Source organism: Rissa tridactyla, chromosome 18 (genome assembly GCF_028500815.1).
Source record: "Rissa tridactyla isolate bRisTri1 chromosome 18, bRisTri1.patW.cur.20221130, whole genome shotgun sequence".
Lineage (NCBI taxonomy): Eukaryota > Metazoa > Chordata > Aves > Charadriiformes > Laridae > Rissa > Rissa tridactyla.
Genome location: NC_071483.1, coordinates 3,326,516 through 3,353,171, shown reverse-complemented (window position 1 = coordinate 3,353,171; position 26,656 = coordinate 3,326,516). Strand labels below are relative to the sequence as shown.

Sequence of the window (26,656 nt, the reverse complement as noted above, 5' to 3'; positions counted from 1 at the left end):
GGGTGCATCAGGAGGAGCGTGGCCAGCAGGTGGAGGGAGGTCATCCTCCCCCTCTGCTCTGCCCTGGGGAGGCCACATCTGGAGCGCTGGGTCCAGTTCTGGGCTCCCCGGGTCAAGAAGGACAGGGAACTGCTGGAGAGGGGACAGCAAAGGGCTGCCAAGATGCTGAGGGGACTGGAACACCTCTCTTAGGAAGAAAGGCTGAGGGATTTCGTTCTTTTTAGTCTGGAAAAAAGACGACTGAGGGGGGATCTCATCAATGCTTATAAATGCTTAAACTCTCTGTTAGCGCTCAGGGGTCTGGCTGGGTGGTAAAGGGGAGAGATTGTCCTGCCGCAAGCCATGTTGGCTGTCCTAGGCCTTGGCTGTCTGGGAGAAGGTGCCGGTAGTGGAGGCTGTTGTTGGTGGCAGCTCTGGAGCAGCTCTGCCGCTGGTTCCGTGGCTGCCAAGGCCCGAGCCGGCGGAGCTGTCTGTGCGCGCTGACCGGGGCAAAGCTGAGGCCCAAACCCAATCTTGGGCACTGCTCAACTGGCCCTTAATGAACCCTAGAGCGGCATACTCGGGTGTGGGTATTGCCCCCAGCATTGCTGTTAGGGGGGACCGTACCTTGATGAGGGCAAAAATGACAAGGGGCAAAATAGTAATGAAAACCATTTAATAATGTATTAAGAGGTTAAACAGTAAATGGTCTCTGGATCTTCCACTCTCCACCGGTGCCAAGACTTCCCAGGTTTTTGTGCCGGGAGATTCCATACAGCTTTCTTTTGCCAGATGACAAAGCTGCAGCCTCCCCAGAGTCCGAAGAAAAGGGCTGTTTGGGGACCTTCTCCTCCTTCAGTGCCACTTGTCCCCGAGAGGGAAAGTGCCAGGCCTGCCCGGCAAACTTCTTACCGAGAGAACCTGGTTTTGAAATCTTTGACAGCCTTGGCCATGATGGGTGCAATTTCTGCAAGAGAGAACGATAAAAAACCACAAATGAACCCAAACCCCCTGACATTAAAGCAGCAGGCACAGACTAGGGGAGCAGAGAGCAATTCTAAACTGCAATTTTGAAGAGCCTTTAGCCTCTCCTTAGGGAGGGGAGGGGATAGGAGAGGAGAGTCCACCAACGTGACCCCTCCTGCAGAGCCGGGATTTCCCTTGCAGCAGAAACAGCAGATTTGTGCCTTTGGAAACGGGGAGCTCTAAGAGACCAAGGGATGTTCTGCGGTTTGTACTTACTCTTGGCTGGTGGTTTCTTGGGCTCAGGAAACCAGGAGGAGAACATGGTCCTGCCCAAAGATGGGACAGAGTGGGGAGTGCTGGTGCTGGGCCCATCGTGGGACTTGCCCCCACTCCCACGAGCGTGGCTTTTGCTAGAAGTGCACAGGACAGGTTTTATTATGGAACAGATATGGGACAGACAGTTCAGGCAAAGACATCCGGAACAGCAAGCGCTACTGACAAATACTCACTCGGTCTTCTCTGGCAGAAGAGCTCGTCCAGTCCCAGACCTCTCTTGTCTCCTTTCTTCGTTCTGAGGGGCCTTTGATGGAGAGTCCAGAAACACAGTTTTGGCTGTTTGACCTGTAGGAGACCAAAGGGAAACATTGCTCAGATGCAGCTTATGATAAAGGAGGCTCCTCAGTGCTTGTCTAATGTCGGCAAGCTCCAAGCACCTCTTCCCAGTCCATCCATTGCAAAGCTCGGATTCTGGGGAAAATTAACCCTGTCCGTCCCAGCCGGAACCAGGACAAGCAGCCACAGCCTAGGAGAGCAGAGAGCAATTCCAAGCTGCAGCCCTGTCAAAGCAGAAGCAAGGCAGGCGTAAGCGTGTGCTCTTTGGCCACGACCTGTTGTATTTTCAGGTCACACACCGAGGAGAGCCCACTCAGCTTTCTGCATGGCAAGAGCACAGATCTCTGGTGAAACTCTCCCTGCTTCCTTCCCAAGGGAGCTGCAGGACAATTTCATGGTTCCCAACAGCTGGACAAACACAGATGGACAGCAGGAGGGGCAAGGCAGGGTTTGTGCCTCACCTGTACCATTAGGACAGGCTGAGACAGTCGGCACCGAGCAGGCAGCTGAATCGCACGTTTGCCTGTGGTTTTTCTTGTGCAAGGACTTTGAAGAGCCTTTAGCCTTTCCTTGAGAGGAGAGGAGAGGAGAGGAGAGGAGAGGAGAGGAGAGGAGAGGAGAGGAGAGGAGAGGAGAGAGGCCAACAAAAATGACCCCTCCTGCAGAGCCAGGATTTGTCTTGCAACAGAAACAGCAGCTTCAGGTGTTTGCAAAGGAGGAGCTCTAGGAGCCGAAGGGATGTTCTGTGGTTTGTACTTACTTTTCACTGGTGGTTTCCTGGGGTCACAGGAGGAGAAGGTGGTTGCTGAAGGTGGGACAGAGTGGGCACTGCTGGTGCTGGGCCCATCATAGAACTTCTCCTCACTCCCACGAGCGTGGCTTTTGCTCGCGGCGCACAAGACTGCTTTTATTCTGAAAGAGAGATGGAACAGACATTTCAGGCTAAGGCACAGCAGGCAGGAACAGCAAGGCGCTACCGACAAATACTCACTTGGTCTTCTCCGGCACAAGAGGTCCCCCAGTTCCAAACTTCTTTTGTCTCCTTCGCACGTCCCGAGGGGCCTTTGGTGGAGAGGCCAGAAACACAGTTTTGGCTGCTTGACCTGTAGGAGACCGAAGGGAAACATTGCTTAGATGCAGCTTATGATAAAGGAGGCTCCTCAGTGCTTGTCTTAGTAGAGAACAGAGAGTTAAGCAACTCCTAAATTGGACTAGATTTAAACCAGCCACTCCGGAAGACCTTCCCCACATAAAGACATCCCCAAGGCAGCATTCCCAGAGCCCTCTCTCGTCATTCAGCCCTCCCTTACCTTTGTTGCTATGAGCTGAGCCAATCTTCCGGGATAACATGAGCAGCCGCTGCTCTCGTGCCTCGTGCAGGCGAAGGTACATCTCCCGCCAGGATTCAGACGCTTCTGGCTTCTCGTTCTTGAAGTCTCGGAGACAGTGGATGTGCCACAGTCGATCCGTAGACTCAATGAGGGCCTGAAACAAACGCAGATGTAATCTGGGATCCCCCCTGAGACCATCGCCCCCCTCTCCCTCAACAACAGCTAGTGCCAGTGGCGCTGGAATACCACCGAGGGCAAGGCGGCTTCATGACCAACTTGCAGCAAGAGAGGGGCAGATGGCAACTGCAGGAACTCAGGACTAGCAAATGCCACCTCTTGTTCTAAAGAGCCCTGTTCTTGACTCTTCAGCTATTGCAGGTGAGGAGAGAACGTCCCTCCTGCGTGTCACCAGCCCTTCCCCAGGCCCAGGCACTCACATGGTTACGTTCCTCAATGAGATGCAGCTGCTCTGGGGTGCATCTCTCCAATACTGGCTCCAGCACTGAGAAAGGGACACCACTAACTTCACAGATCGCTAGAGAGAAGCAAAATGCAGAGTATTTATCCCGCTCCCTCTCCACCAAGGAAAGGGCTTGACTCCTTGAATGCAGTGGAGAGCAGTGCAGCGCTGCACGCCACTACGGCAGAGGAGGGGAAGGAGAAAGGAGCCGCAGGTGCCGTAGCTCTAGTGGGCCATCAGGCCCCAGTCTCTCCCAGTGAAGGGGTGCCTGCACAAGGCTCCATTTACCCCTGTTTCCCGTGCTTGAGCACCCCCTGAAAGCACGCTGGCTGCCGATGCTGCAGCACCTGAGCTTTCAGGGAGATGTGCCCCATATGAGTTCGCTTGCCTTGCGACAAGGGGCAACTAACCATTCATGTGCTCCCAGCCCGATGCTGCTGGGATAGATACAGACAAGTTAGGAAGAGAGCAGTAGATGTGCCTGGCACCGCGAGTTTAAGACAGACGAGGAAGGGTACTTACAGTCAATGCTGTTAGTGAGGAGTCGGGCACTTTGGGGAGGAGGAGGCACCGTCTGTGGGACCGGGGCGGTTTTAGGGCCTGGACGCACTAGCGTCTTTGAATTCTGCCGGTAGCATGAGAGCCCCTCTTCGCTCTCTTCAGGTGTCAAGGCCGGTGCTGTAAAGTGAAAGACTTGGGGTAAGAAGGGAAGTGAGGAAAGAAGAGCCCAGCCTGAGGAATGGCACAGGAGACACAAATCAGAGTCCCCCAGAAGCAAGCTAAAGGGCTTCTCTAAGAGACCCACAGCCTAGTTGAGGAAGGGCAAGTCCAAAGCCCCAGGCTCCAGCAGGGTCAGCAGAGGATCTTCCTCATTCCTGCTAGAGCACATGGGAGAGAAGCCACCGCTTGTCTGAATCCCGGGCTCTGGGCATTACAGGTGGGACGCCAGACCCCAAGAGAAGGACTCAAACCCAGCCACCATCCCCTCCCTCCCACACACAGTGGCTGCAGCCCATTTCAGACCTATTTGCCTGCCCAACGTACCTTTCCTTTTTCTCTGTGAACGGGGAGCGGACTCAACTGGAGGAGGAGGGCTGCAGCTGGCCTGGATCGGCGGCAGCGGGATGTCGGGCAACTTTATGTCCACATCTAACAGTATCTGGAAGGAGACGACGTGCATGCAAGTCAGCCAAGAATACGGGAGAATGTTACATCCTGCCAGCGTACAAACTGTGCTGAACTGCATTTTGTTTGATATTTTGAAGAAGCCGCTCAACGCTGATCAGCTCACACCAGGGAGTAGCCTCAGCGGGAGGCTGCCCTTCTGCCACGTTACTGTGGCTCTGTCTAGGCTGTCAATACAAAGAAGCCAAAATTCGGGATCTGAATCACTCAGCTCTTGGCTCCATCCAGTAAGAGCCATCCACATCTTTAACCTACAAGGTTGAGCACCAAAGGCCTCCATCAAGAACCCAAGGCAGATTAACAATGCAAAGAACTCATTTAGTCAAACACTCATTTACTCCTCCTGCCTCTTCTCCTCCTCCCTGCCTCCTAGAAAAAGCTCTGCAGTGGTGGAGGAGAGGGGAACCTCCCAAAGTGGGGGAAATCCAAAGCTTGGATATGAGGCACCATTACAGCATCATAAAAGGCTGCTAAGATTATAAACACACTTTTTGAAGTGCAAAGTGTTTCAAAGTTGAGGAAAAAGATTCATCTGTCAAGGTTTTACACAGCCAGCACCTCCAAGGGGAAAACTAAGAAGCCCCAGATGGCCGAGGACCGAGAGCAGCTGATCCCACCTTCTCGGTTCACTTGCAGATCCTTCAGAACCTTACCCTCTTTGGTTCAGGAGCCTCTGGTGGTTCCTCCTCTGCCCTTTTCTCATTTGTACGCTTGAGGCTTGGGCTTTTCGCACTCAAGCAGGCGCTGTCGAGGCCGTCTTGGCACGGCAAACAGGTGCTGTGCCAGTGGTCTTTCTGCCCAGGTGACGCAGAGGGTTTGACCGCTTGCTTCTTTTTCTGGGGCTGATCATAAGCGAGGTACTCCTCAAAGGACATAGTAGGTGGTTCACAGTTGTCCTCATCGTCATCCTCCTCAGAACTGCTGGAAAAGCCCACTGATTTTCTGCCAAAGCAAGGAGAAACCCCGGGCAGAGTCAGCACACTTGTCTTAAAAGTGTCCCCAGAGCCTTCACCTTTATTACCTTCATCAGAGAAGTTTATCATCCCCACTTCAAAAATAGAATGTAGTTTATCCATCAAGATCACCAAACAGGTTCACTTACCTGTCTCTCTCTGGGGACACCAGGCCCAGCTTCTTCCGCCCGGCTAAGAACTTCCTCGCAAAGTCTGCGACAAGCTCGGGTTTCCGTGAGCCGGTCACAGTCTTCCCAACAGCGATCTCCTTCTGGAGAGAGCCCAGACATCGATTCATCTTAGCAAAACACGCAGCATTCTCACCTCTGCTAAACTTCCGACAGAGTGAATAAAGTTACCCCGCTGCCTGTCCCTGCCAGGTAGAAAGAAACCCCCTTGATCTAACGGCAGAGATACCCCATATAAGCCATAATGATTTCAGTGGCCATTACAGCATTTCTGTAAATCAAAGACAACTTAACTCTGCCTTAGGCAAACATTAATTATTAGTAGCAATAACCCAAGTTAGTATTTACCATGGCTGCGGGTAGGTTTGAAGACAGAAGACGTCTCGAATAGTTGTCAGGATTAGCACTTCCTAATCTTATGCCAATCCCGTTAGTGTCAGAAACTGCTCCAACTTGCAGATCCCAATCAAGTGTGAAGCTTCTGGAAGAACCGAGGGCGACCCACTGTCCTCCAAGGCTTCACACTCGCTCTGCCCCGCTCCGTCCGCGTGCCGTTTATCTCTAGGACCGCATCACAATCGCGCCTGTGACAGCGGGCTGCAGCAGGTGGCCGAGGCAACAGGCCCCATTCCCGGGAAAGCAGCATTGCCGTGGCCAGGATTATGCGGTGACTTGAGAGACAGGAGGGAGGTGGGAGAGATTTCCCAGCTCTTTACCACAAGAGCGTCCACTGTGATGGGCAGCTCAGACAGGCTCCTGAGATGCTTCTGTTCACCAGAAACCACTGATCCGTCTCCATTGCATTTAGGAATGCATTGCCATGACTGAAAGTTTGGGTTTTCTTGATTGTTTTGGAAGAGGGAAACCGATACCACCGGTAACGGTGTGTTTCAGTGCTCTTGCGCTGGGATGCTGAGGGGGATGCAATAGTGCCGTAACCACGGCTAACTGGGTCTGCAAGCCCTCCGTCCCTGCACCTCCGGGCTGACGTTAATGCAGAGTCTCCCTCGGGATTCACGGGGTCCGGGGCAGGTAACGCGCTGCACCACCTACCTCAATCGATGGGGAAACAAAACGGGGGAAAAAAAGAACCCAATTGAGCTAAAAATGCCGGCATCCTCTCAGAGTTCAGAACCGCTGTTCCTTTGCCCACACTGTGGCTCAACAAGGTCCCTGGCAAACGCAACCATTGACCCTGTTTCTTCCTTCAGTCCCGCAGCAGAGTTTGTATCTTCTCTGCTGGAGAAAAAAAGACCGTTTCCAAACGGTTACAGGGGTGTCTGTAGTTTCACTTATACACGTCTGTGCCAGCAGCCCTATTTTCAACCCCAGAAAATATTCATACTTGACACCTTTCAGCAAGGCAATATAGAGTTGTACACAACACCGGGCAAATCCTATTCTTTCACATTACTGATAAATGTTTCAAAAGGCGAAGGCAAGAAAACCAAAGACTGGAAATGGTGCAACGTGTGGGTAGCACCCAGAGGTGCCGGGGATTTGTCCTGCTGACAGGGTAGAGCTGTAGCTGCTACAGAACTGTAGTGGAAACAGTTATAGCAGAAGAGCCAAAAGCCATTTTCTGACACAGGGAGGTGCTCAGAAGATTCACAATCTATCAAGGTGATGCAAAGGCAACTAAATTCAAGCCTAGAAACACTAACACTGCCACGGATATCGTTGAGAAGGTATCGGAAATAGGAAGAGCACAGGTTACAGCACCTTTCTGCTGGAGCAGGGGAATGGTTTAAAGTCCTACCCTAGCTAGGAACAGCCTGAGAATGCTTCCCACTCTCCTTCCCCTTGCATGAGATGAACAGAGAAAGGAGTGAACACGGCAAGGTTACTGGAGATGGAGTCAGCCTGTGCAACCAGTGCCTGAAGACTTACAATGGCCAAGACACACAGACAGGAGTTATTGCCCCAATCTGAGACGAGGGTCAGCAAACGAGAGCACTAATTCTCTGTGCACAGCATGCTGAGCTGAGATGGGAAGTCTTGCGTGTGCTCCCAGCCCCACGGAGCCCCTGGCATTGACTCCTCAGCTGTCCCTCAGCTCCATTTGGGGATCACTGGTTAAACCCTGCTCTGGTCTTGGCTGAGAGGGAGGGAAAAGGAACCAGAGCCCCCATTGTTGTGGAAAGCGTGAGCCAGCAATGTGCCCTTGTGGCCAAGGCGGCCAATGGCATCCTGGGGTGCATCAGGAGGAGCGTGGCCAGCAGGTGGAGGGAGGTCATCCTCCCCCTCTGCTCTGCCCTGGGGAGGCCACATCTGGAGCGCTGGGTCCAGTTCTGGGCTCCCCGGGTCAAGAAGGACAGGGAACTGCTGGAGAGGGGACAGCAAAGGGCTGCCAAGATGCTGAGGGGACTGGAACACCTCTCTTAGGAAGAAAGGCTGAGGGATTTCGTTCTTTTTAGTCTGGAAAAAAGACGACTGAGGGGGGATCTCATCAATGCTTATAAATGCTTAAACTCTCTGTTAGCGCTCAGGGGTCTGGCTGGGTGGTAAAGGGGAGAGATTGTCCTGCCGCAAGCCATGTTGGCTGTCCTAGGCCTTGGCTGTCTGGGAGAAGGTGCCGGTAGTGGAGGCTGTTGTTGGTGGCAGCTCTGGAGCAGCTCTGCCGCTGGTTCCGTGGCTGCCAAGGCCCGAGCCGGCGGAGCTGTCTGTGCGCGCTGACCGGGGCAAAGCTGAGGCCCAAACCCAATCTTGGGCACTGCTCAACTGGCCCTTAATGAACCCTAGAGCGGCATACTCGGGTGTGGGTATTGCCCCCAGCATTGCTGTTAGGGGGGACCGTACCTTGATGAGGGCAAAAATGACAAGGGGCAAAATAGTAATGAAAACCATTTAATAATGTATTAAGAGGTTAAACAGTAAATGGTCTCTGGATCTTCCACTCTCCACCGGTGCCAAGACTTCCCAGGTTTTTGTGCCGGGAGATTCCATACAGCTTTCTTTTGCCAGATGACAAAGCTGCAGCCTCCCCAGAGTCCGAAGAAAAGGGCTGTTTGGGGACCTTCTCCTCCTTCGGTGCCACTTGTCCCCGAGAGGGAAAGTGCCAGGCCTGCCCGGCAAACTTCTTACCGAGAGAACCTGGTTTTGAAATCTTTGACAGCCTTGGCCATGATGGGTGCAATTTCTGCAAGAGAGAACGATAAAAAACCACAAATGAACCCAAACCCCCTGACATTAAAGCAGCAGGCACAGACTAGGGGAGCAGAGAGCAATTCTAAACTGCAATTTTGAAGAGCCTTTAGCCTCTCCTTAGGGAGGGGAGGGGATAGGAGAGGAGAGTCCACCAACGTGACCCCTCCTGCAGAGCCGGGATTTCCCTTGCAGCAGAAACAGCAGATTTGTGCCTTTGGAAACGGGGAGCTCTAAGAGACCAAGGGATGTTCTGCGGTTTGTACTTACTCTTGGCTGGTGGTTTCTTGGGCTCAGGAAACCAGGAGGAGAACATGGTCCTGCCCAAAGATGGGACAGAGTGGGGAGTGCTGGTGCTGGGCCCATCGTGGGACTTGCCCCCACTCCCACGAGCGTGGCTTTTGCTAGAAGTGCACAGGACAGGTTTTATTATGGAACAGATATGGGACAGACAGTTCAGGCAAAGACATCCGGAACAGCAAGCGCTACTGACAAATACTCACTCGGTCTTCTCTGGCAGAAGAGCTCGTCCAGTCCCAGACCTCTCTTGTCTCCTTTCTTCGTTCTGAGGGGCCTTTGATGGAGAGTCCAGAAACACAGTTTTGGCTGTTTGACCTGTAGGAGACCAAAGGGAAACATTGCTCAGATGCAGCTTATGATAAAGGAGGCTCCTCAGTGCTTGTCTAATGTCGGCAAGCTCCAAGCACCTCTTCCCAGTCCATCCATTGCAAAGCTCGGATTCTGGGGAAAATTAACCCTGTCCGTCCCAGCCGGAACCAGGACAAGCAGCCACAGCCTAGGAGAGCAGAGAGCAATTCCAAGCTGCAGCCCTGTCAAAGCAGAAGCAAGGCAGGCGTAAGCGTGTGCTCTTTGGCCACGACCTGTTGTATTTTCAGGTCACACACCGAGGAGAGCCCACTCAGCTTTCTGCATGGCAAGAGCACAGATCTCTGGTGAAACTCTCCCTGCTTCCTTCCCAAGGGAGCTGCAGGACAATTTCATGGTTCCCAACAGCTGGACAAACACAGATGGACAGCAGGAGGGGCAAGGCAGGGTTTGTGCCTCACCTGTACCATTAGGACAGGCTGAGACAGTCGGCACCGAGCAGGCAGCTGAATCGCACGTTTGCCTGTGGTTTTTCTTGTGCAAGGACTTTGAAGAGCCTTTAGCCTTTCCTTGAGAGGAGAGGAGAGGAGAGAGAGAGGAGAGGAGGAGAGGAGAGGAGAGGAGAGGAGAGGAGAGGAGAGGAGAGGAGAGGAGAGGGAGAGGAGAGGAGAGGAGAGAGGCCAACAAAAATGACCCCTCCTGCAGAGCCAGGATTTGTCTTGCAACAGAAACAGCAGCTTCAGGTGTTTGCAAAGGAGGAGCTCTAGGAGCCGAAGGGATGTTCTGTGGTTTGTACTTACTTTTCACTGGTGGTTTCCTGGGGTCACAGGAGGAGAAGGTGGTTGCTGAAGGTGGGACAGAGTGGGCACTGCTGGTGCTGGGCCCATCATAGAACTTCTCCTCACTCCCACGAGCGTGGCTTTTGCTCGCGGCGCACAAGACTGCTTTTATTCTGAAAGAGAGATGGAACAGACATTTCAGGCTAAGGCACAGCAGGCAGGAACAGCAAGGCGCTACCGACAAATACTCACTTGGTCTTCTCCGGCACAAGAGGTCCCCCAGTTCCAAACTTCTTTTGTCTCCTTCGCACGTCCCGAGGGGCCTTTGGTGGAGAGGCCAGAAACACAGTTTTGGCTGCTTGACCTGTAGGAGACCGAAGGGAAACATTGCTTAGATGCAGCTTATGATAAAGAAGGCTCCTCAGTGCTTGTCTTAGTAGAGAACAGAGAGTTAAGCAACTCCTAAATTGGACTAGATTTAAACCAGCCACTCCGGAAGACCTTCCCCACATAAAGACATCCCCAAGGCAGCATTCCCAGAGCCCTCTGTCATCGTTCAGCCCTCCCTTACCTTTGTTGCTATGAGCTGAGCCAATCTTCCGGGATAACATGAGCAGCCGCTGCTCTCGTGCCTCGTGCAGGCGAAGGTACATCTCCCGCCAGGATTCAGACGCTTCTGGCTTCTCGTTCTTGAAGTCTCGGAGACAGTGGATGTGCCACAGTCGATCCGTAGACTCAATGAGGGCCTGAAACAAACGCAGATGTAATCTGGGATCCCCCCTGAGACCATCGCCCCCCTCTCCCTCAACAGCAGCTAGTGCCAGTGGCGCTGGAATACCACCGAGGGCAAGGTGGCTTCATGACCAACTTGCAGCAAGAGAGGGGCAGATGGCAACTGCAGGAACTCAGGACTAGCAAATGCCACCTCTTGTTCTAAAGAGCCCTGTTCTTGACTCTTCAGCTATTGCAGGTGAGGAGAGAACGTCCCTCCTGCGTGTCACCAGCCCTTCCTCAGGCCCAGGCACTCACATGGTTACGTTCCTCAATGAGATGCAGCTGCTCTGGGGTGCATCTCTCCAATACTGGCTCCAGCACTGAGAAAGGGACACCACTAACTTCACAGATCGCTAGAGGGAAGCAAAATGCAGAGTATTTATCCCGCTCCTTCTCCGCCAAGGAAAGGGCTTGACTCCTTGAATGCAGTGGAGAGCACTGCAGCGCTGCACGCCACTACGGCAGAGGAGGGGAAGGAGAAAGGAACCGCAGGTGCCGTAGCTCTAGTGGGCCATCAGGCCCCAGTCTCTCCCAGTGAAGGGGTGCCTGCACAAGGCTCCGTTTACCCCTGTTTCCCGTGCTTGAGCACCCCCTCAAAGCACGCTGGCTGCCGATGCTGCAGCACCTGAGCTTTCAGAGAGATGTGCCCCATATGAGTTCGCTTGCCTTGCGACAAGGGGCAACTAACCATTCATGTGCTCCCAGCCCGATGCTGCTGGGATAGATACAGACAAGTCAGGAAGACAGCAGTATATCTGCCTGGCAACGCGACTTTAAGACAGACGAGGAAGGGTACTTACAGTCAATGCTGTTAGTGAGGAGTCGGGCACTTTGGGGAGGAGGAGGCACCGTCTGTGGGACCGGGGCGGTTTTAGGGCCTGGACGCACTAGCGTCTTTGAATTCTGCCGGTAGCATGAGAGCCCCTCTTCGCTCTCTTCAGGTGTCAAGGCCGGTGCTGTAAAGTGAAAGACTTGGGGTAAGAAGGGAAGTGAGGAAAGAAGAGCCCAGCCTGAGGAATGGCACAGGAGACACAAATCAGAGTCCCCCAGAAGCAAGCTAAAGGGCTTCTCTAAGAGACCCACAGCCTAGTTGAGGAAGGGCAAGTCCAAAGCCCCAGGCTCCAGCAGGGTCAGCAGAGGATCTTCCTCATTCCTGCTAGAGCACATGGGAGAGAAGCCACCGCTTGTCTGAATCCCGGGCTCTGGGCATTACAGGTGGGACGCCAGACCCCAAGAGAAGGACTCAAACCCAGCCACCATCCCCTCCCTCCCACACACAGTGGCTGCAGCCCATTTCAGACCTATTTGCCTGCCCAACGTACCTTTCCTTTTTCTCTGTGAACGGGGAGCGGACTCAACTGGAGGAGGAGGGCTGCAGCTGGCCTGGATCGGCGGCAGCGGGATGTCGGGCAACTTTATGTCCACATCTAACAGTATCTGGAAGGAGACGACGTGCATGCAAGTCAGCCAAGAATACGGGAGAATGTTACATCCTGCCAGCGTACAAACTGTGCTGAACTGCATTTTGTTTGATATTTTGAAGAAGCCGCTCAACGCTGATCAGCTCACACCAGGGAGTAGCCTCAGCGGGAGGCTGCCCTTCTGCCACGTTACTGTGGCTCTGTCTAGGCTGTCAATACAAAGAAGCCAAAATTCGGGATCTGAATCACTCAGCTCTTGGCTCCATCCAGTAAGAGCCATCCGCATCTTTAACCTACAAGGTTGAGCACCAAAGGCCTCCGTCAAGAACCCAAGGCAGATTAACAATGCAAAGAACTCATTTAGTCAAACACTCATTTACTCCTCCTGCCTCTTCTCCTCCTCCCTGCCTCCTAGAAAAAGCTCTGCAGTGGTGGAGGAGAGGGGAACCTCCCAAAGTGGGGGAAATCCAAAGCTTGGATATGAGGCACCATTACAGCATCATAAAAGGCTGCTAAGATTATAAACACACTTTTTGAAGTGCAAAGTGTTTCAAAGTTGAGGAAAAAGATTCATCTGTCAAGGTTTTACACAGCCAGCACCTCCAAGGGGAAAACTAAGAAGCCCCAGATGGCCGAGGACCGAGAGCAGCTGATCCCACCTTCTCGGTTCACTTGCAGATCCTTCAGAACCTTACCCTCTTTGGTTCAGGAGCCTCTGGTGGTTCCTTCTCTGCCCTTTTCTCATTTGTACGCTTGAGGCTTGGGCTTTTCGCACTCAAGCAGGCGCTGTCGAGGCCGTCTTGGCACGGCAAACAGGTGCTGTGCCAGTGGTCTTTCTGCCCAGGTGACGCAGAGGGTTTGACCGCTTGCTTCTTTTTCTGGGGCTGGTCATAAGTGAGGTACTCCTCAAAGGACATAGTAGGTGGTTCACAGTTGTCCTCATCGTCATCCTCCTCAGAACTGCTGGAAAAGCCCACTGATTTTCTGCCAAAGCAAGGAGAAACCCCGGGCAGAGTCAGCACACTTGTCTTAAAAGTGTTCGCAGAGCCTTTACCTTTATTACCTTCATCAGAGAAGTTTATCATCCCCACTTCAAAAATAGAATGTAGTTTATCCATCAAGATCACCAAACAGGTTCACTTACCTGTCTCTCTCTGGGGACACCAGGCCCAGCTTCTTCCGCCCGGCTAAGAACTTCCTCGCAAAGTCTGCGACAAGCTCGGGTTTCCGTGAGCCGGTCACAGTCTTCCCAACAGCGATCTCCTTCTGGAGAGAGCCCAGACATCGATTCATCTTAGGAAAACACGCAGCATTCTCACCTCTGCTAAACTTCCGACAGAGTGAATAAAGTTACCCCGCTGCCTGTCCCTGCCAGGTAGAAAGAAACCCCCTTGATCTAACGGCAGAGATACCCCATATAAGCCATAATGATTTCAGTGGCCATTACAGCATTTCTGTAAATCAAAGACGACTTAACTCTGCCTTAGGCAAACATTAATTACTAGTAGCAATAACCCAAGTTAGTATTTACCATGGCTGTGGGTAGGTTTGAAGACAGAAGACGTCTCGAATAGTTGTCAGGATTAGCACTTCCTAATCTTATGCCAATCCCGTTAGCGTCAGAAACTGCTCCAACTTGCAGATCCCAATCAAGTGTGAAGCTTCTGGAAGAACCGAGGGCGACCCACTGTCCTCCAAGGCTTCACACTCGCTCTGCCCCGCTCCGTCCGCGTGCCTTTTATCTCTAGGACCGCATCACAATCGCGCCTGTGACAGCGGGCTGCAGCAGGTGGCCGAGGCAACAGGCCCCATTCCCGGGAAAGCAGCATTGCTGTGGCCAGGATTATGCGGTGACTTGAGAGACAGGAGGGAGGTGGGAGAGATTTCCCAGCTCTTTACCACAAGAGCGTCCACTGTGATGGGCAGCTCAGACAGGCTCCTGAGATGCTTCTGTTCACCAGAAACCACTGATCCATCTCCATTGCATTTAGGAATTCATTGCCATGACTGAAAGTTTGGGTTTTCTTGATTGTTTTGGAAGAGGGAAACTGACACCACCAGTAACGGTGTGTTTCAGTGCTCTTGCGCTGGGATGCTGAGGGGGATGCAATAGTGCCGTAACCACGGCTAACTGGGTCTGCAAGCCCTCTGTCCCTGCACCTCCGGGCTGACGTTAATGCAGAGTCTCCCCCGGGATTCACGGGGTCCGGGGCAGGTAACGCGCTGCACCACCTACCTCAATCGATGGGGAAACAAAACGGGGGAAAAAAAGAACCCAATTGAGCTAAAAATGCCGGCATCCCCTCAGAGTTCAGAACCGCTGTTCCTTTGCCCACACTGTGGCTCAACAAGGTCCCTGGCAAACGCAACCATTGACCCTGTTTCTTCCTTCAGTCCCGCAGCAGAGTTTGTATCTTCTCTGCTGGAGAAAAAAAGACCGTTTCCAAACGGTTACAGGGGTGTCTGTAGTTTCACTTATACACGTCTGTGCCAGCAGCCCTATTTTCAACCCCAGAAAATATTCATACTTGACACCTTTCAGCAAGGCAATATAGAGTTGTACACAACACTGGGCAAATCCTATTCTTTCACATTACTGATAAATGTTTCAAAAGGCGAAGGCAAGAAAACCAAAGACTGGAAATGGTGCAACGTGTGGGTAGCACCCAGAGGTGCCGGGGATTTGTCCTGCTGACAGGGTAGAGCTGTAGCTGCTACAGAACTGTAGTGGAAACAGTTATAGCAGAAGAGCCAAAAGCCATTTTCTGACACAGGGAGGTGCTCAGAAGATTCACAATCTATCAAGGTGATGCAAAGGCAACTAAATTCAAGCCTAGAAACACTAACACTGCCACGGATATCGTTGAGAAGGTATCGGAAATAGGAAGAGCACAGGTTACAGCACCTTTCTGCTGGAGCAGGGGAATGGTTTAAAGTCCTACCCTAGCTAGGAACAGCCTGAGAATGCTTCCCACTCTCCTTCCCCTTGCATGAGATGAACAGAGAAAGGAGTGAACACGGCAAGGTTACTGGAGATGGAGTCAGCCTGTGCAACCAGTGCCTGAAGACTTACAATGGCCAAGACACACAGACAGGAGTTATTGCCCCAATCTGAGACGAGGGTCAGCAAACGAGAGCACTAATTCTCTGTGCACAGCATGCTGAGCTGAGATGGGAAGTCTTGCGTGTGCTCCCAGCCCCACGGAGCCCCTGGCATTGACTCCTCAGCTGTCCCTCAGCTCCATTTGGGGATCACTGGTTAAACCCTGCTCTGGTCTTGGCTGAGAGGGAGGGAAAAGGAACCAGAGCCCCCATTGTTGTGGAAAGCGTGAGCCAGCAATGTGCCCTTGTGGCCAAGGCGGCCAATGGCATCCTGGGGTGCATCAGGAGGAGCGTGGCCAGCAGGTGGAGGGAGGTCATCCTCCCCCTCTGCTCTGCCCTGGGGAGGCCACATCTGGAGCGCTGGGTCCAGTTCTGGGCTCCCCGGGTCAAGAAGGACAGGGAACTGCTGGAGAGGGGACAGCAAAGGGCTGCCAAGATGCTGAGGGGACTGGAACACCTCTCTTAGGAAGAAAGGCTGAGGGATTTCGTTCTTTTTAGTCTGGAAAAAAGACGACTGAGGGGGGATCTCATCAATGCTTATAAATGCTTAAACTCTCTGTTAGCGCTCAGGGGTCTGGCTGGGTGGTAAAGGGGAGAGATTGTCCTGCCGCAAGCCATGTTGGCTGTCCTAGGCCTTGGCTGTCTGGGAGAAGGTGCCGGTAGTGGAGGCTGTTGTTGGTGGCAGCTCTGGAGCAGCTCTGCCGCTGGTTCCGTGGCTGCCAAGGCCCGAGCCGGCGGAGCTGTCTGTGCGCGCTGACCGGGGCAAAGCTGAGGCCCAAACCCAATCTTGGGCACTGCTCAACTGGCCCTTAATGAACCCTAGAGCGGCATACTCGGGTGTGGGTATTGCCCCCAGCATTGCTGTTAGGGGGGACCGTACCTTGATGAGGGCAAAAATGACAAGGGGCAAAATAGTAATGAAAACCATTTAATAATGTATTAAGAGGTTAAACAGTAAATGGTCTCTGGATCTTCCACTCTCCACCGGTGCCAAGACTTCCCAGGTTTTTGTGCCGGGAGATTCCATACAGCTTTCTTTTGCCAGATGACAAAGCTGCAGCCTCCCCAGAGTCCGAAGAAAAGGGCTGTTTGGGGACCTTCTCCTCCTTCGGTGCCACTTGTCCCCGAGAGGGAAAGTGCCAGGCCTGCCCGGCAAACTTCTTACCGAGAGAACCTGGTTTTGAAATCTTTGACAGCCTTGGCCATGATGGGTGCAATTTCTGCAAGAGAGAACGATAAAAAACCACAAATGAACCCAAACCCCCTGACATTAAAGCAGCAGGCACAGACTAGGGGAGCAGAGAGCAATTCTAAACTGCAATTTTGAAGAGCCTTTAGCCTCTCCTTAGGGAGGGGAGGGGATAGGAGAGGAGAGTCCACCAACGTGACCCCTCCTGCAGAGCCGGGATTTCCCTTGCAGCAGAAACAGCAGATTTGTGCCTTTGGAAACGGGGAGCTCTAAGAGACCAAGGGATGTTCTGCGGTTTGTACTTACTCTTGGCTGGTGGTTTCTTGGGCTCAGGAAACCAGGAGGAGAACATGGTCCTGCCCAAAGATGGGACAGAGTGGGGAGTGCTGGTGCTGGGCCCATCGTGGGACTTGCCCCCACTCCCACGAGCGTGGCTTTTGCTAGAAGTGCACAGGACAGGTTTTATTATGGAACAGATATGGGACAGACAGTTCAGGCAAAGACATCCGGAACAGCAAGCGCTACTGACAAATACTCACTCGGTCTTCTCTGGCAGAAGAGCTCGTCCAGTCCCAGACCTCTCTTGTCTCCTTTCTTCGTTCTGAGGGGCCTTTGATGGAGAGTCCAGAAACACAGTTTTGGCTGTTTGACCTGTAGGAGACCAAAGGGAAACATTGCTCAGATGCAGCTTATGATAAAGGAGGCTCCTCAGTGCTTGTCTAATGTCGGCAAGCTCCAAGCACCTCTTCCCAGTCCATCCATTGCAAAGCTCGGATTCTGGGGAAAATTAACCCTGTCCGTCCCAGCCGGAACCAGGACAAGCAGCCACAGCCTAGGAGAGCAGAGAGCAATTCCAAGCTGCAGCCCTGTCAAAGCAGAAGCAAGGCAGGCGTAAGCGTGTGCTCTTTGGCCACGACCTGTTGTATTTTCAGGTCACACACCGAGGAGAGCCCACTCAGCTTTCTGCATGGCAAGAGCACAGATCTCTGGTGAAACTCTCCCTGCTTCCTTCCCAAGGGAGCTGCAGGACAATTTCATGGTTCCCAACAGCTGGACAAACACAGATGGACAGCAGGAGGGGCAAGGCAGGGTTTGTGCCTCACCTGTACCATTAGGACAGGCTGAGACAGTCGGCACCGAGCAGGCAGCTGAATCGCACGTTTGCCTGTGGTTTTTCTTGTGCAAGGACTTTGAAGAGCCTTTAGCCTTTCCTTGAGAGGAGAGGAGAGGAGAGAGAGAGGAGAGGAGGAGAGGAGAGGAGAGGAGAGGAGAGGAGAGGAGAGGAGAGGAGAGGAGAGGAGAGGGAGAGGAGAGGAGAGGAGAGAGGCCAACAAAAATGACCCCTCCTGCAGAGCCAGGATTTGTCTTGCAACAGAAACAGCAGCTTCAGGTGTTTGCAAAGGAGGAGCTCTAGGAGCCGAAGGGATGTTCTGTGGTTTGTACTTACTTTTCACTGGTGGTTTCCTGGGGTCACAGGAGGAGAAGGTGGTTGCTGAAGGTGGGACAGAGTGGGCACTGCTGGTGCTGGGCCCATCATAGAACTTCTCCTCACTCCCACGAGCGTGGCTTTTGCTCGCGGCGCACAAGACTGCTTTTATTCTGAAAGAGAGATGGAAGAGACATTTCAGGCTAAGGCACAGCAGGCAGGAACAGCAAGGCGCTACCGACAAATACTCACTTGGTCTTCTCCGGCACAAGAGGTCCCCCAGTTCCAAACTTCTTTTGTCTCCTTCGCACGTCCCGAGGGGCCTTTGGTGGAGAGGCCAGAAACACAGTTTTGGCTGCTTGACCTGTAGGAGACCGAAGGGAAACATTGCTTAGATGCAGCTTATGATAAAGAAGGCTCCTCAGTGCTTGTCTTAGTAGAGAACAGAGAGTTAAGCAACTCCTAAATTGGACTAGATTTAAACCAGCCACTCCGGAAGACCTTCCCCACATAAAGACATCCCCAAGGCAGCATTCCCAGAGCCCTCTGTCATCGTTCAGCCCTCCCTTACCTTTGTTGCTATGAGCTGAGCCGATCTTCTGGGCTAACATGAGCAGCCGCTGCTCTCGTGCCTCGTGCAGGCGAAGGTACATCTCCCGCCAGGATTCAGACGCTTCTGGCTTCTCGTTCTTGAAGTCTCGGAGACAGTGGATGTGCCACAGTCGATCCGTAGACTCAATGAGGGCCTGAAACAAACGCAGATGTAATCTGGGATCCCCCCTGAGACCATCGCCCCCCTCTCCCTCAACAGCAGCTAGTGCCAGTGGCGCTGGAATACCACCGAGGGCAAGGTGGCTTCATGACCAACTTGCAGCAAGAGAGGGGCAGATGGCAACTGCAGGAACTCAGGACTAGCAAATGCCACCTCTTGTTCTAAAGAGCCCTGTTCTTGACTCTTCAGCTATTGCAGGTGAGGAGAGAACGTCCCTCCTGCGTGTCACCAGCCCTTCCTCAGGCCCAGGCACTCACATGGTTACGTTCCTCAATGAGATGCAGCTGCTCTGGGGTGCATCTCTCCAATACTGGCTCCAGCACTGAGAAAGGGACACCACTAACTTCACAGATCGCTAGAGGGAAGCAAAATGCAGAGTATTTATCCCGCTCCTTCTCCGCCAAGGAAAGGGCTTGACTCCTTGAATGCAGTGGAGAGCACTGCAGCGCTGCACGCCACTACGGCAGAGGAGGGGAAGGAGAAAGGAACCGCAGGTGCCGTAGCTCTAGTGGGCCATCAGGCCCCAGTCTCTCCCAGTGAAGGGGTGCCTGCACAAGGCTCCGTTTACCCCTGTTTCCCGTGCTTGAGCACCCCCTCAAAGCACGCTGGCTGCCGATGCTGCAGCACCTGAGCTTTCAGAGAGATGTGCCCCATATGAGTTCGCTTGCCTTGCGACAAGGGGCAACTAACCATTCATGTGCTCCCAGCCCGATGCTGCTGGGATAGATACAGACAAGTTAGGAAGAGAGCAGTAGATGTGCCTGGCACCGCGAGTTTAAGACAGACGAGGAAGGGTACTTACAGTCAATGCTGTTAGTGAGGAGTCGGGTACTTTGGGGAGGAGGAGGCACCGTCTGTGGGACCGGGGCGGTTTTAGGGCCTGGACGCACTAGCGTCTTTGAATTCTGCCGGTAGCATGAGAGCCCCTCTTCGCTCTCTTCAGGTGTCAAGGCCGGTGCTGTAAAGTGAAAGACTTGGGGTAAGAAGGGAAGTGAGGAAAGAAGAGCCCAGCCTGAGGAATGGCACAGGAGACACAAATCAGAGTCCCCCAGAAGCAAGCTAAAGGGCTTCTCTAAGAGACCCACAGCCTAGTTGAGGAAGGGCAAGTCCAAAGCCCCAGGCTCCAGCAGGGTCAGCAGAGGATCTTCCTCATTCCTGCTAGAGCACATGGGAGAGAAGCCACCGCTTGTGTGAATCCCGGGCTCTGGGCATTACAGGTGGGACGCCAGACCCCAAGAGAAGGACTCAAACCCAGCCACCATCCCCTCCCTCCCACACACAGTGGCTGCAGCCCATTTCAGACCTATTTGCCTGCCCAACGTACCTTTCCTTTTTCTCTGTGAACGGGGAGCGGACTCAACTGGAGGAGGAGGGCTGCAGCTGGCCTGGATCGGCGGCAGCGGGATGTCGGGCAACTTTATGTCCACATCTAACAGTATCTGGAAGGAGACGACGTGCATGCAAGTCAGCCAAGAATACGGGAGAATGTTACATCCTGCCAGCGTACAAACTGTGCTGAACTGCATTTTGTTTGATATTTTGAAGAAGCCGCTCAACGCTGATCAGCTCACACCAGGGAGTAGCCTCAGCGGGAGGCTGCCCTTCTGCCACGTTACTGTGGCTCTGTCTAGGCTGTCAATACAAAGAAGCCAAAATTCGGGATCTGAATCACTCAGCTCTTGGCTCCATCCAGTAAGAGCCATCCACATCTTTAACCTACAAGGTTGAGCACCAAAGGCCTCCATCAAGAACCCAAGGCAGATTAACAATGCAAAGAACTCATTTAGTCAAACACTCATTTACTCCTCCTGCCTCTTCTCCTCCTCCCTGCCTCCTAGAAAAAGCTCTGCAGTGGTGGAGGAGAGGGGAACCTCCCAAAGTGGGGGAAATCCAAAGCTTGGATATGAGGCACCATTACAGCATCATAAAAGGCTGCTAAGATTATAAACACACTTTTTGAAGTGCAAAGTGTTTCAAAGTTGAGGAAAAAGATTCATCTGTCAAGGTTTTACACAGCCAGCACCTCCAAGGGGAAAACTAAGAAGCCCCAGATGGCCGAGGACCGAGAGCAGCTGATCCCACCTTCTCGGTTCACTTGCAGATCCTTCAGAACCTTACCCTCTTTGGTTCAGGAGCCTCTGGTGGTTCCTCCTCTGCCCTTTTCTCATTTGTACGCTTGAGGCTTGGGCTTTTCGCACTCAAGCAGGCGCTGTCGAGGCCGTCTTGGCACGGCAAACAGGTGCTGTGCCAGTGGTCTTTCTGCCCAGGTGACGCAGAGGGTTTGACCGCTTGCTTCTTTTTCTGGGGCTGGTCATAAGCGAGGTACTCCTCAAAGGACATAGTAGGTGGTTCACAGTTGTCCTCATCGTCATCCTCCTCAGAACTGCTGGAAAAGCCCACTGATTTTCTGCCAAAGCAAGGAGAAACCCCGGGCAGAGTCAGCACACTTGTCTTAAAAGTGTCCCCAGAGCCTTCACCTTTATTACCTTCATCAGAGAAGTTTATCATCCCCACTTCAAAAATAGAATGTAGTTTATCCATCAAGATCACCAAACAGGTTCACTTACCTGTCTCTCTCTGGGGACACCAGGCCCAGCTTCTTCCGCCCGGCTAAGAACTTCCTCGCAAAGTCTGCGACAAGCTCGGGTTTCCGTGAGCCGGTCACAGTCTTCCCAACAGCGATCTCCTTCTGGAGAGAGCCCAGACATCAATTCATCTTAGCAAAACACGCAGCATTCTCACCTCTGCTAAACTTCCGACAGAGTGAATAAAGTTACCCCGCTGCCTGTCCCTGCCAGGTAGAAAGAAACCCCCTTGATCTAACGGCAGAGATACCCCATATAAGCCATAATGATTTCAGTGGCCATTACAGCATTTCTGTAAATCAAAGACAACTTAACTCTGCCTTAGGCAAACATTAATTATTAGTAGCAATAACCCAAGTTAGTATTTACCATGGCTGCGGGTAGGTTTGAAGACAGAAGACGTCTCGAATAGTTGTCAGGATTAGCACTTCCTAATCTTATGCCAATCCTGTTAGTGTCAGAAACTGCTCCAACTTGCAGATCCCAATCAAGTGTGAAGCTTCTGGAAGAACCGAGGGCGACCCACTGTCCTCCAAGGCTTCACACTCGCTCTGCCCCGCTCCGTCCGCGTGCCGTTTATCTCTAGGACCGCATCACAATCGCGCCTGTGACAGCGGGCTGCAGCAGGTGGCCGAGGCAACAGGCCCCATTCCCGGGAAAGCAGCATTGCCGTGGCCAGGATTATGCGGTGACTTGAGAGACAGGAGGGAGGTGGGAGAGATTTCCCAGCTCTTTACCACAAGAGCGTCCACTGTGATGGGCAGCTCAGACAGGCTCCTGAGATGCTTCTGTTCACCAGAAACCACTGATCCATCTCCATTGCATTTAGGAATGCATTGCCATGACTGAAAGTTTGGGTTTTCTTGATTGTTTTGGAAGAGGGAAACCGATACCACCGGTAACGGTGTGTTTCAGTGCTCTTGTGCTGGGATGCTGAGGGGGATGCAATAGTGCCGTAACCACGGCTAACTGGGTCTGCAAGCCCTCCGTCCCTGCACCTCCGGGCTGACGTTAATGCAGAGTCTCCCTCGGGATTCACGGGGTCCGGGGCAGGTAACGCGCTGCACCACCTACCTCAATCGATGGGGAAACAAAACGGGGGAAAAAAAGAACCCAATTGAGCTAAAAATGCCGGCATCCCCTCAGAGTTCAGAACCGCTGTTCCTTTGCCCACACTGTGGCTCAACAAGGTCCCTGGCAAACGCAACCATTGACCCTGTTTCTTCCTTCAGTCCCGCAGCAGAGTTTGTATCTTCTCTGCTGGAGAAAAAAAGACCGTTTCCAAACGGTTACAGGGGTGTCTGTAGTTTCACTTATACACGTCTGTGCCAGCAGCCCTATTTTCAACCCCAGAAAATATTCATACTTGACACCTTTCAGCAAGGCAATATAGAGTTGTACACAACACCGGGCAAATCCTATTCTTTCACATTACTGATAAATGTTTCAAAAGGCGAAGGCAAGAAAACCAAAGACTGGAAATGGTGCAACGTGTGGGTAGCACCCAGAGGTGCCGGGGATTTGTCCTGCTGACAGGGTAGAGCTGTAGCTGCTACAGAACTGTAGTGGAAACAGTTATAGCAGAAGAGCCAAAAGCCATTTTCTGACACAGGGAGGTGCTCAGAAGATTCACAATCTATCAAGGTGATGCAAAGGCAACTAAATTCAAGCCTAGAAACACTAACACTGCCACGGATATCGTTGAGAAGGTATCGGAAATAGGAAGAGCACAGGTTACAGCACCTTTCTGCTGGAGCAGGGGAATGGTTTAAAGTCCTACCCTAGCTAGGAACAGCCTGAGAATGCTTCCCACTCTCCTTCCCCTTGCATGAGATGAACAGAGAAAGGAGTGAACACGGCAAGGTTACTGGAGATGGAGTCAGCCTGTGCAACCAGTGCCTGAAGACTTACAATGGCCAAGACACACAGACAGGAGTTATTGCCCCAATCTGAGACGAGGGTCAGCAAACGAGAGCACTAATTCTCTGTGCACAGCATGCTGAGCTGAGATGGGAAGTCTTGCGTGTGCTCCCAGCCCCACGGAGCCCCTGGCATTGACTCCTCAGCTGTCCCTCAGCTCCATTTGGGGATCACTGGTTAAACCCTGCTCTGGTCTTGGCTGAGAGGGAGGGAAAAGGAACCAGAGCCCCCATTGTTGTGGAAAGCGTGAGCCAGCAATGTGCCCTTGTGGCCAAGGCGGCCAATGGCATCCTGGGGTGCATCAGGAGGAGCGTGGCCAGCAGGTGGAGGGAGGTCATCCTCCCCCTCTGCTCTGCCCTGGGGAGGCCACATCTGGAGCGCTGGGTCCAGTTCTGGGCTCCCCGGGTCAAGAAGGACAGGGAACTGCTGGAGAGGGGACAGCAAAGGGCTGCCAAGATGCTGAGGGGACTGGAACACCTCTCTTAGGAAGAAAGGCTGAGGGATTTCGTTCTTTTTAGTCTGGAAAAAAGACGACTGAGGGGGGATCTCATCAATGCTTATAAATGCTTAAACTCTCTGTTAGCGCTCAGGGGTCTGGCTGGGTGGTAAAGGGGAGAGATTGTCCTGCCGCAAGCCATGTTGGCTGTCCTAGGCCTTGGCTGTCTGGGAGAAGGTGCCGGTAGTGGAGGCTGTTGTTGGTGGCAGCTCTGGAGCAGCTCTGCCGCTGGTTCCGTGGCTGCCAAGGCCCGAGCCGGCGGAGCTGTCTGTGCGCGCTGACCGGGGCAAAGCTGAGGCCCAAACCCAATCTTGGGCACTGCTCAACTGGCCCTTAATGAACCCTAGAGCGGCATACTCGGGTGTGGGTATTGCCCCCAGCATTGCTGTTAGGGGGGACCGTACCTTGATGAGGGCAAAAATGACAAGGGGCAAAATAGTAATGAAAACCATTTAATAATGTATTAAGAGGTTAAACAGTAAATGGTCTCTGGATCTTCCACTCTCCACCGGTGCCAAGACTTCCCAGGTTTTTGTGCCGGGAGATTCCATACAGCTTTCTTTTGCCAGATGACAAAGCTGCAGCCTCCCCAGAGTCCGAAGAAAAGGGCTGTTTGGGGACCTTCTCCTCCTTCGGTGCCACTTGTCCCCGAGAGGGAAAGTGCCAGGCCTGCCCGGCAAACTTCTTACCGAGAGAACCTGGTTTTGAAATCTTTGACAGCCTTGGCCATGATGGGTGCAATTTCTGCAAGAGAGAACGATAAAAAACCACAAATGAACCCAAACCCCCTGACATTAAAGCAGCAGGCACAGACTAGGGGAGCAGAGAGCAATTCTAAACTGCAATTTTGAAGAGCCTTTAGCCTCTCCTTAGGGAGGGGAGGGGATAGGAGAGGAGAGTCCACCAACGTGACCCCTCCTGCAGAGCCGGGATTTCCCTTGCAGCAGAAACAGCAGATTTGTGCCTTTGGAAACGGGGAGCTCTAAGAGACCAAGGGATGTTCTGCGGTTTGTACTTACTCTTGGCTGGTGGTTTCTTGGGCTCAGGAAACCAGGAGGAGAACATGGTCCTGCCCAAAGATGGGACAGAGTGGGGAGTGCTGGTGCTGGGCCCATCGTGGGACTTGCCCCCACTCCCACGAGCGTGGCTTTTGCTAGAAGTGCACAGGACAGGTTTTATTATGGAACAGATATGGGACAGACAGTTCAGGCAAAGACATCCGGAACAGCAAGCGCTACTGACAAATACTCACTCGGTCTTCTCTGGCAGAAGAGCTCGTCCAGTCCCAGACCTCTCTTGTCTCCTTTCTTCGTTCTGAGGGGCCTTTGATGGAGAGTCCAGAAACACAGTTTTGGCTGTTTGACCTGTAGGAGACCAAAGGGAAACATTGCTCAGATGCAGCTTATGATAAAGGAGGCTCCTCAGTGCTTGTCTAATGTCGGCAAGCTCCAAGCACCTCTTCCCAGTCCATCCATTGCAAAGCTCGGATTCTGGGGAAAATTAACCCTGTCCGTCCCAGCCGGAACCAGGACAAGCAGCCACAGCCTAGGAGAGCAGAGAGCAATTCCAAGCTGCAGCCCTGTCAAAGCAGAAGCAAGGCAGGCGTAAGCGTGTGCTCTTTGGCCACGACCTGTTGTATTTTCAGGTCACACACCGAGGAGAGCCCACTCAGCTTTCTGCATGGCAAGAGCACAGATCTCTGGTGAAACTCTCCCTGCTTCCTTCCCAAGGGAGCTGCAGGACAATTTCATGGTTCCCAACAGCTGGACAAACACAGATGGACAGCAGGAGGGGCAAGGCAGGGTTTGTGCCTCACCTGTACCATTAGGACAGGCTGAGACAGTCGGCACCGAGCAGGCAGCTGAATCGCACGTTTGCCTGTGGTTTTTCTTGTGCAAGGACTTTGAAGAGCCTTTAGCCTTTCCTTGAGAGGAGAGGAGAGGAGAGAGAGAGGAGAGGAGGAGAGGAGAGGAGAGGAGAGGAGAGGAGAGGAGAGGAGAGGGAGAGGGAGAGGAGAGGAGAGGAGAGAGGCCAACAAAAATGACCCCTCCTGCAGAGCCAGGATTTGTCTTGCAACAGAAACAGCAGCTTCAGGTGTTTGCAAAGGAGGAGCTCTAGGAGCCGAAGGGATGTTCTGTGGTTTGTACTTACTTTTCACTGGTGGTTTCCTGGGGTCACAGGAGGAGAAGGTGGTTGCTGAAGGTGGGACAGAGTGGGCACTGCTGGTGCTGGGCCCATCATAGAACTTCTCCTCACTCCCACGAGCGTGGCTTTTGCTCGCGGCGCACAAGACTGCTTTTATTCTGAAAGAGAGATGGAACAGACATTTCAGGCTAAGGCACAGCAGGCAGGAACAGCAAGGCGCTACCGACAAATACTCACTTGGTCTTCTCCGGCACAAGAGGTCCCCCAGTTCCAAACTTCTTTTGTCTCCTTCGCACGTCCCGAGGGGCCTTTGGTGGAGAGGCCAGAAACACAGTTTTGGCTGCTTGACCTGTAGGAGACCGAAGGGAAACATTGCTTAGATGCAGCTTATGATAAAGGAGGCTCCTCAGTGCTTGTCTTAGTAGAGAACAGAGAGTTAAGCAACTCCTAAATTGGACTAGATTTAAACCAGCCACTCCGGAAGACCTTCCCCACATAAAGACATCCCCAAGGCAGCATTCCCAGAGCCCTCTCTCGTCATTCAGCCCTCCCTTACCTTTGTTGCTATGAGCTGAGCCAATCTTCCGGGATAACATGAGCAGCCGCTGCTCTCGTGCCTCGTG

At 52.8% G+C, this 26,656-nt stretch overlaps 1 protein-coding gene across 1 annotated transcript in view; it reads right to left on the bottom strand.

The window, feature by feature from the left end:
- LOC128919018 (nascent polypeptide-associated complex subunit alpha, muscle-specific form-like) overlaps positions 1–26,656 on the bottom strand; it is a 68,861-nt gene that overhangs the window by 23,013 nt on the left and 19,192 nt on the right. The window contains exons 12-19 of the mRNA XM_054223964.1: positions 26,271–26,382; positions 26,040–26,191; positions 18,368–18,479; positions 18,137–18,288; positions 10,456–10,567; positions 10,225–10,376; positions 2,549–2,660; positions 2,318–2,469 (exon numbers count right to left, since the gene is read on the bottom strand). Coding sequence (XP_054079939.1) covers positions 2,318–2,469; positions 2,549–2,660; positions 10,225–10,376; positions 10,456–10,567; positions 18,137–18,288; positions 18,368–18,479; positions 26,040–26,191; positions 26,271–26,382 — 1,056 coding nt within the window. The remainder of the gene's footprint in view (positions 1–2,317; positions 2,470–2,548; positions 2,661–10,224; positions 10,377–10,455; positions 10,568–18,136; positions 18,289–18,367; positions 18,480–26,039; positions 26,192–26,270; positions 26,383–26,656) is intronic.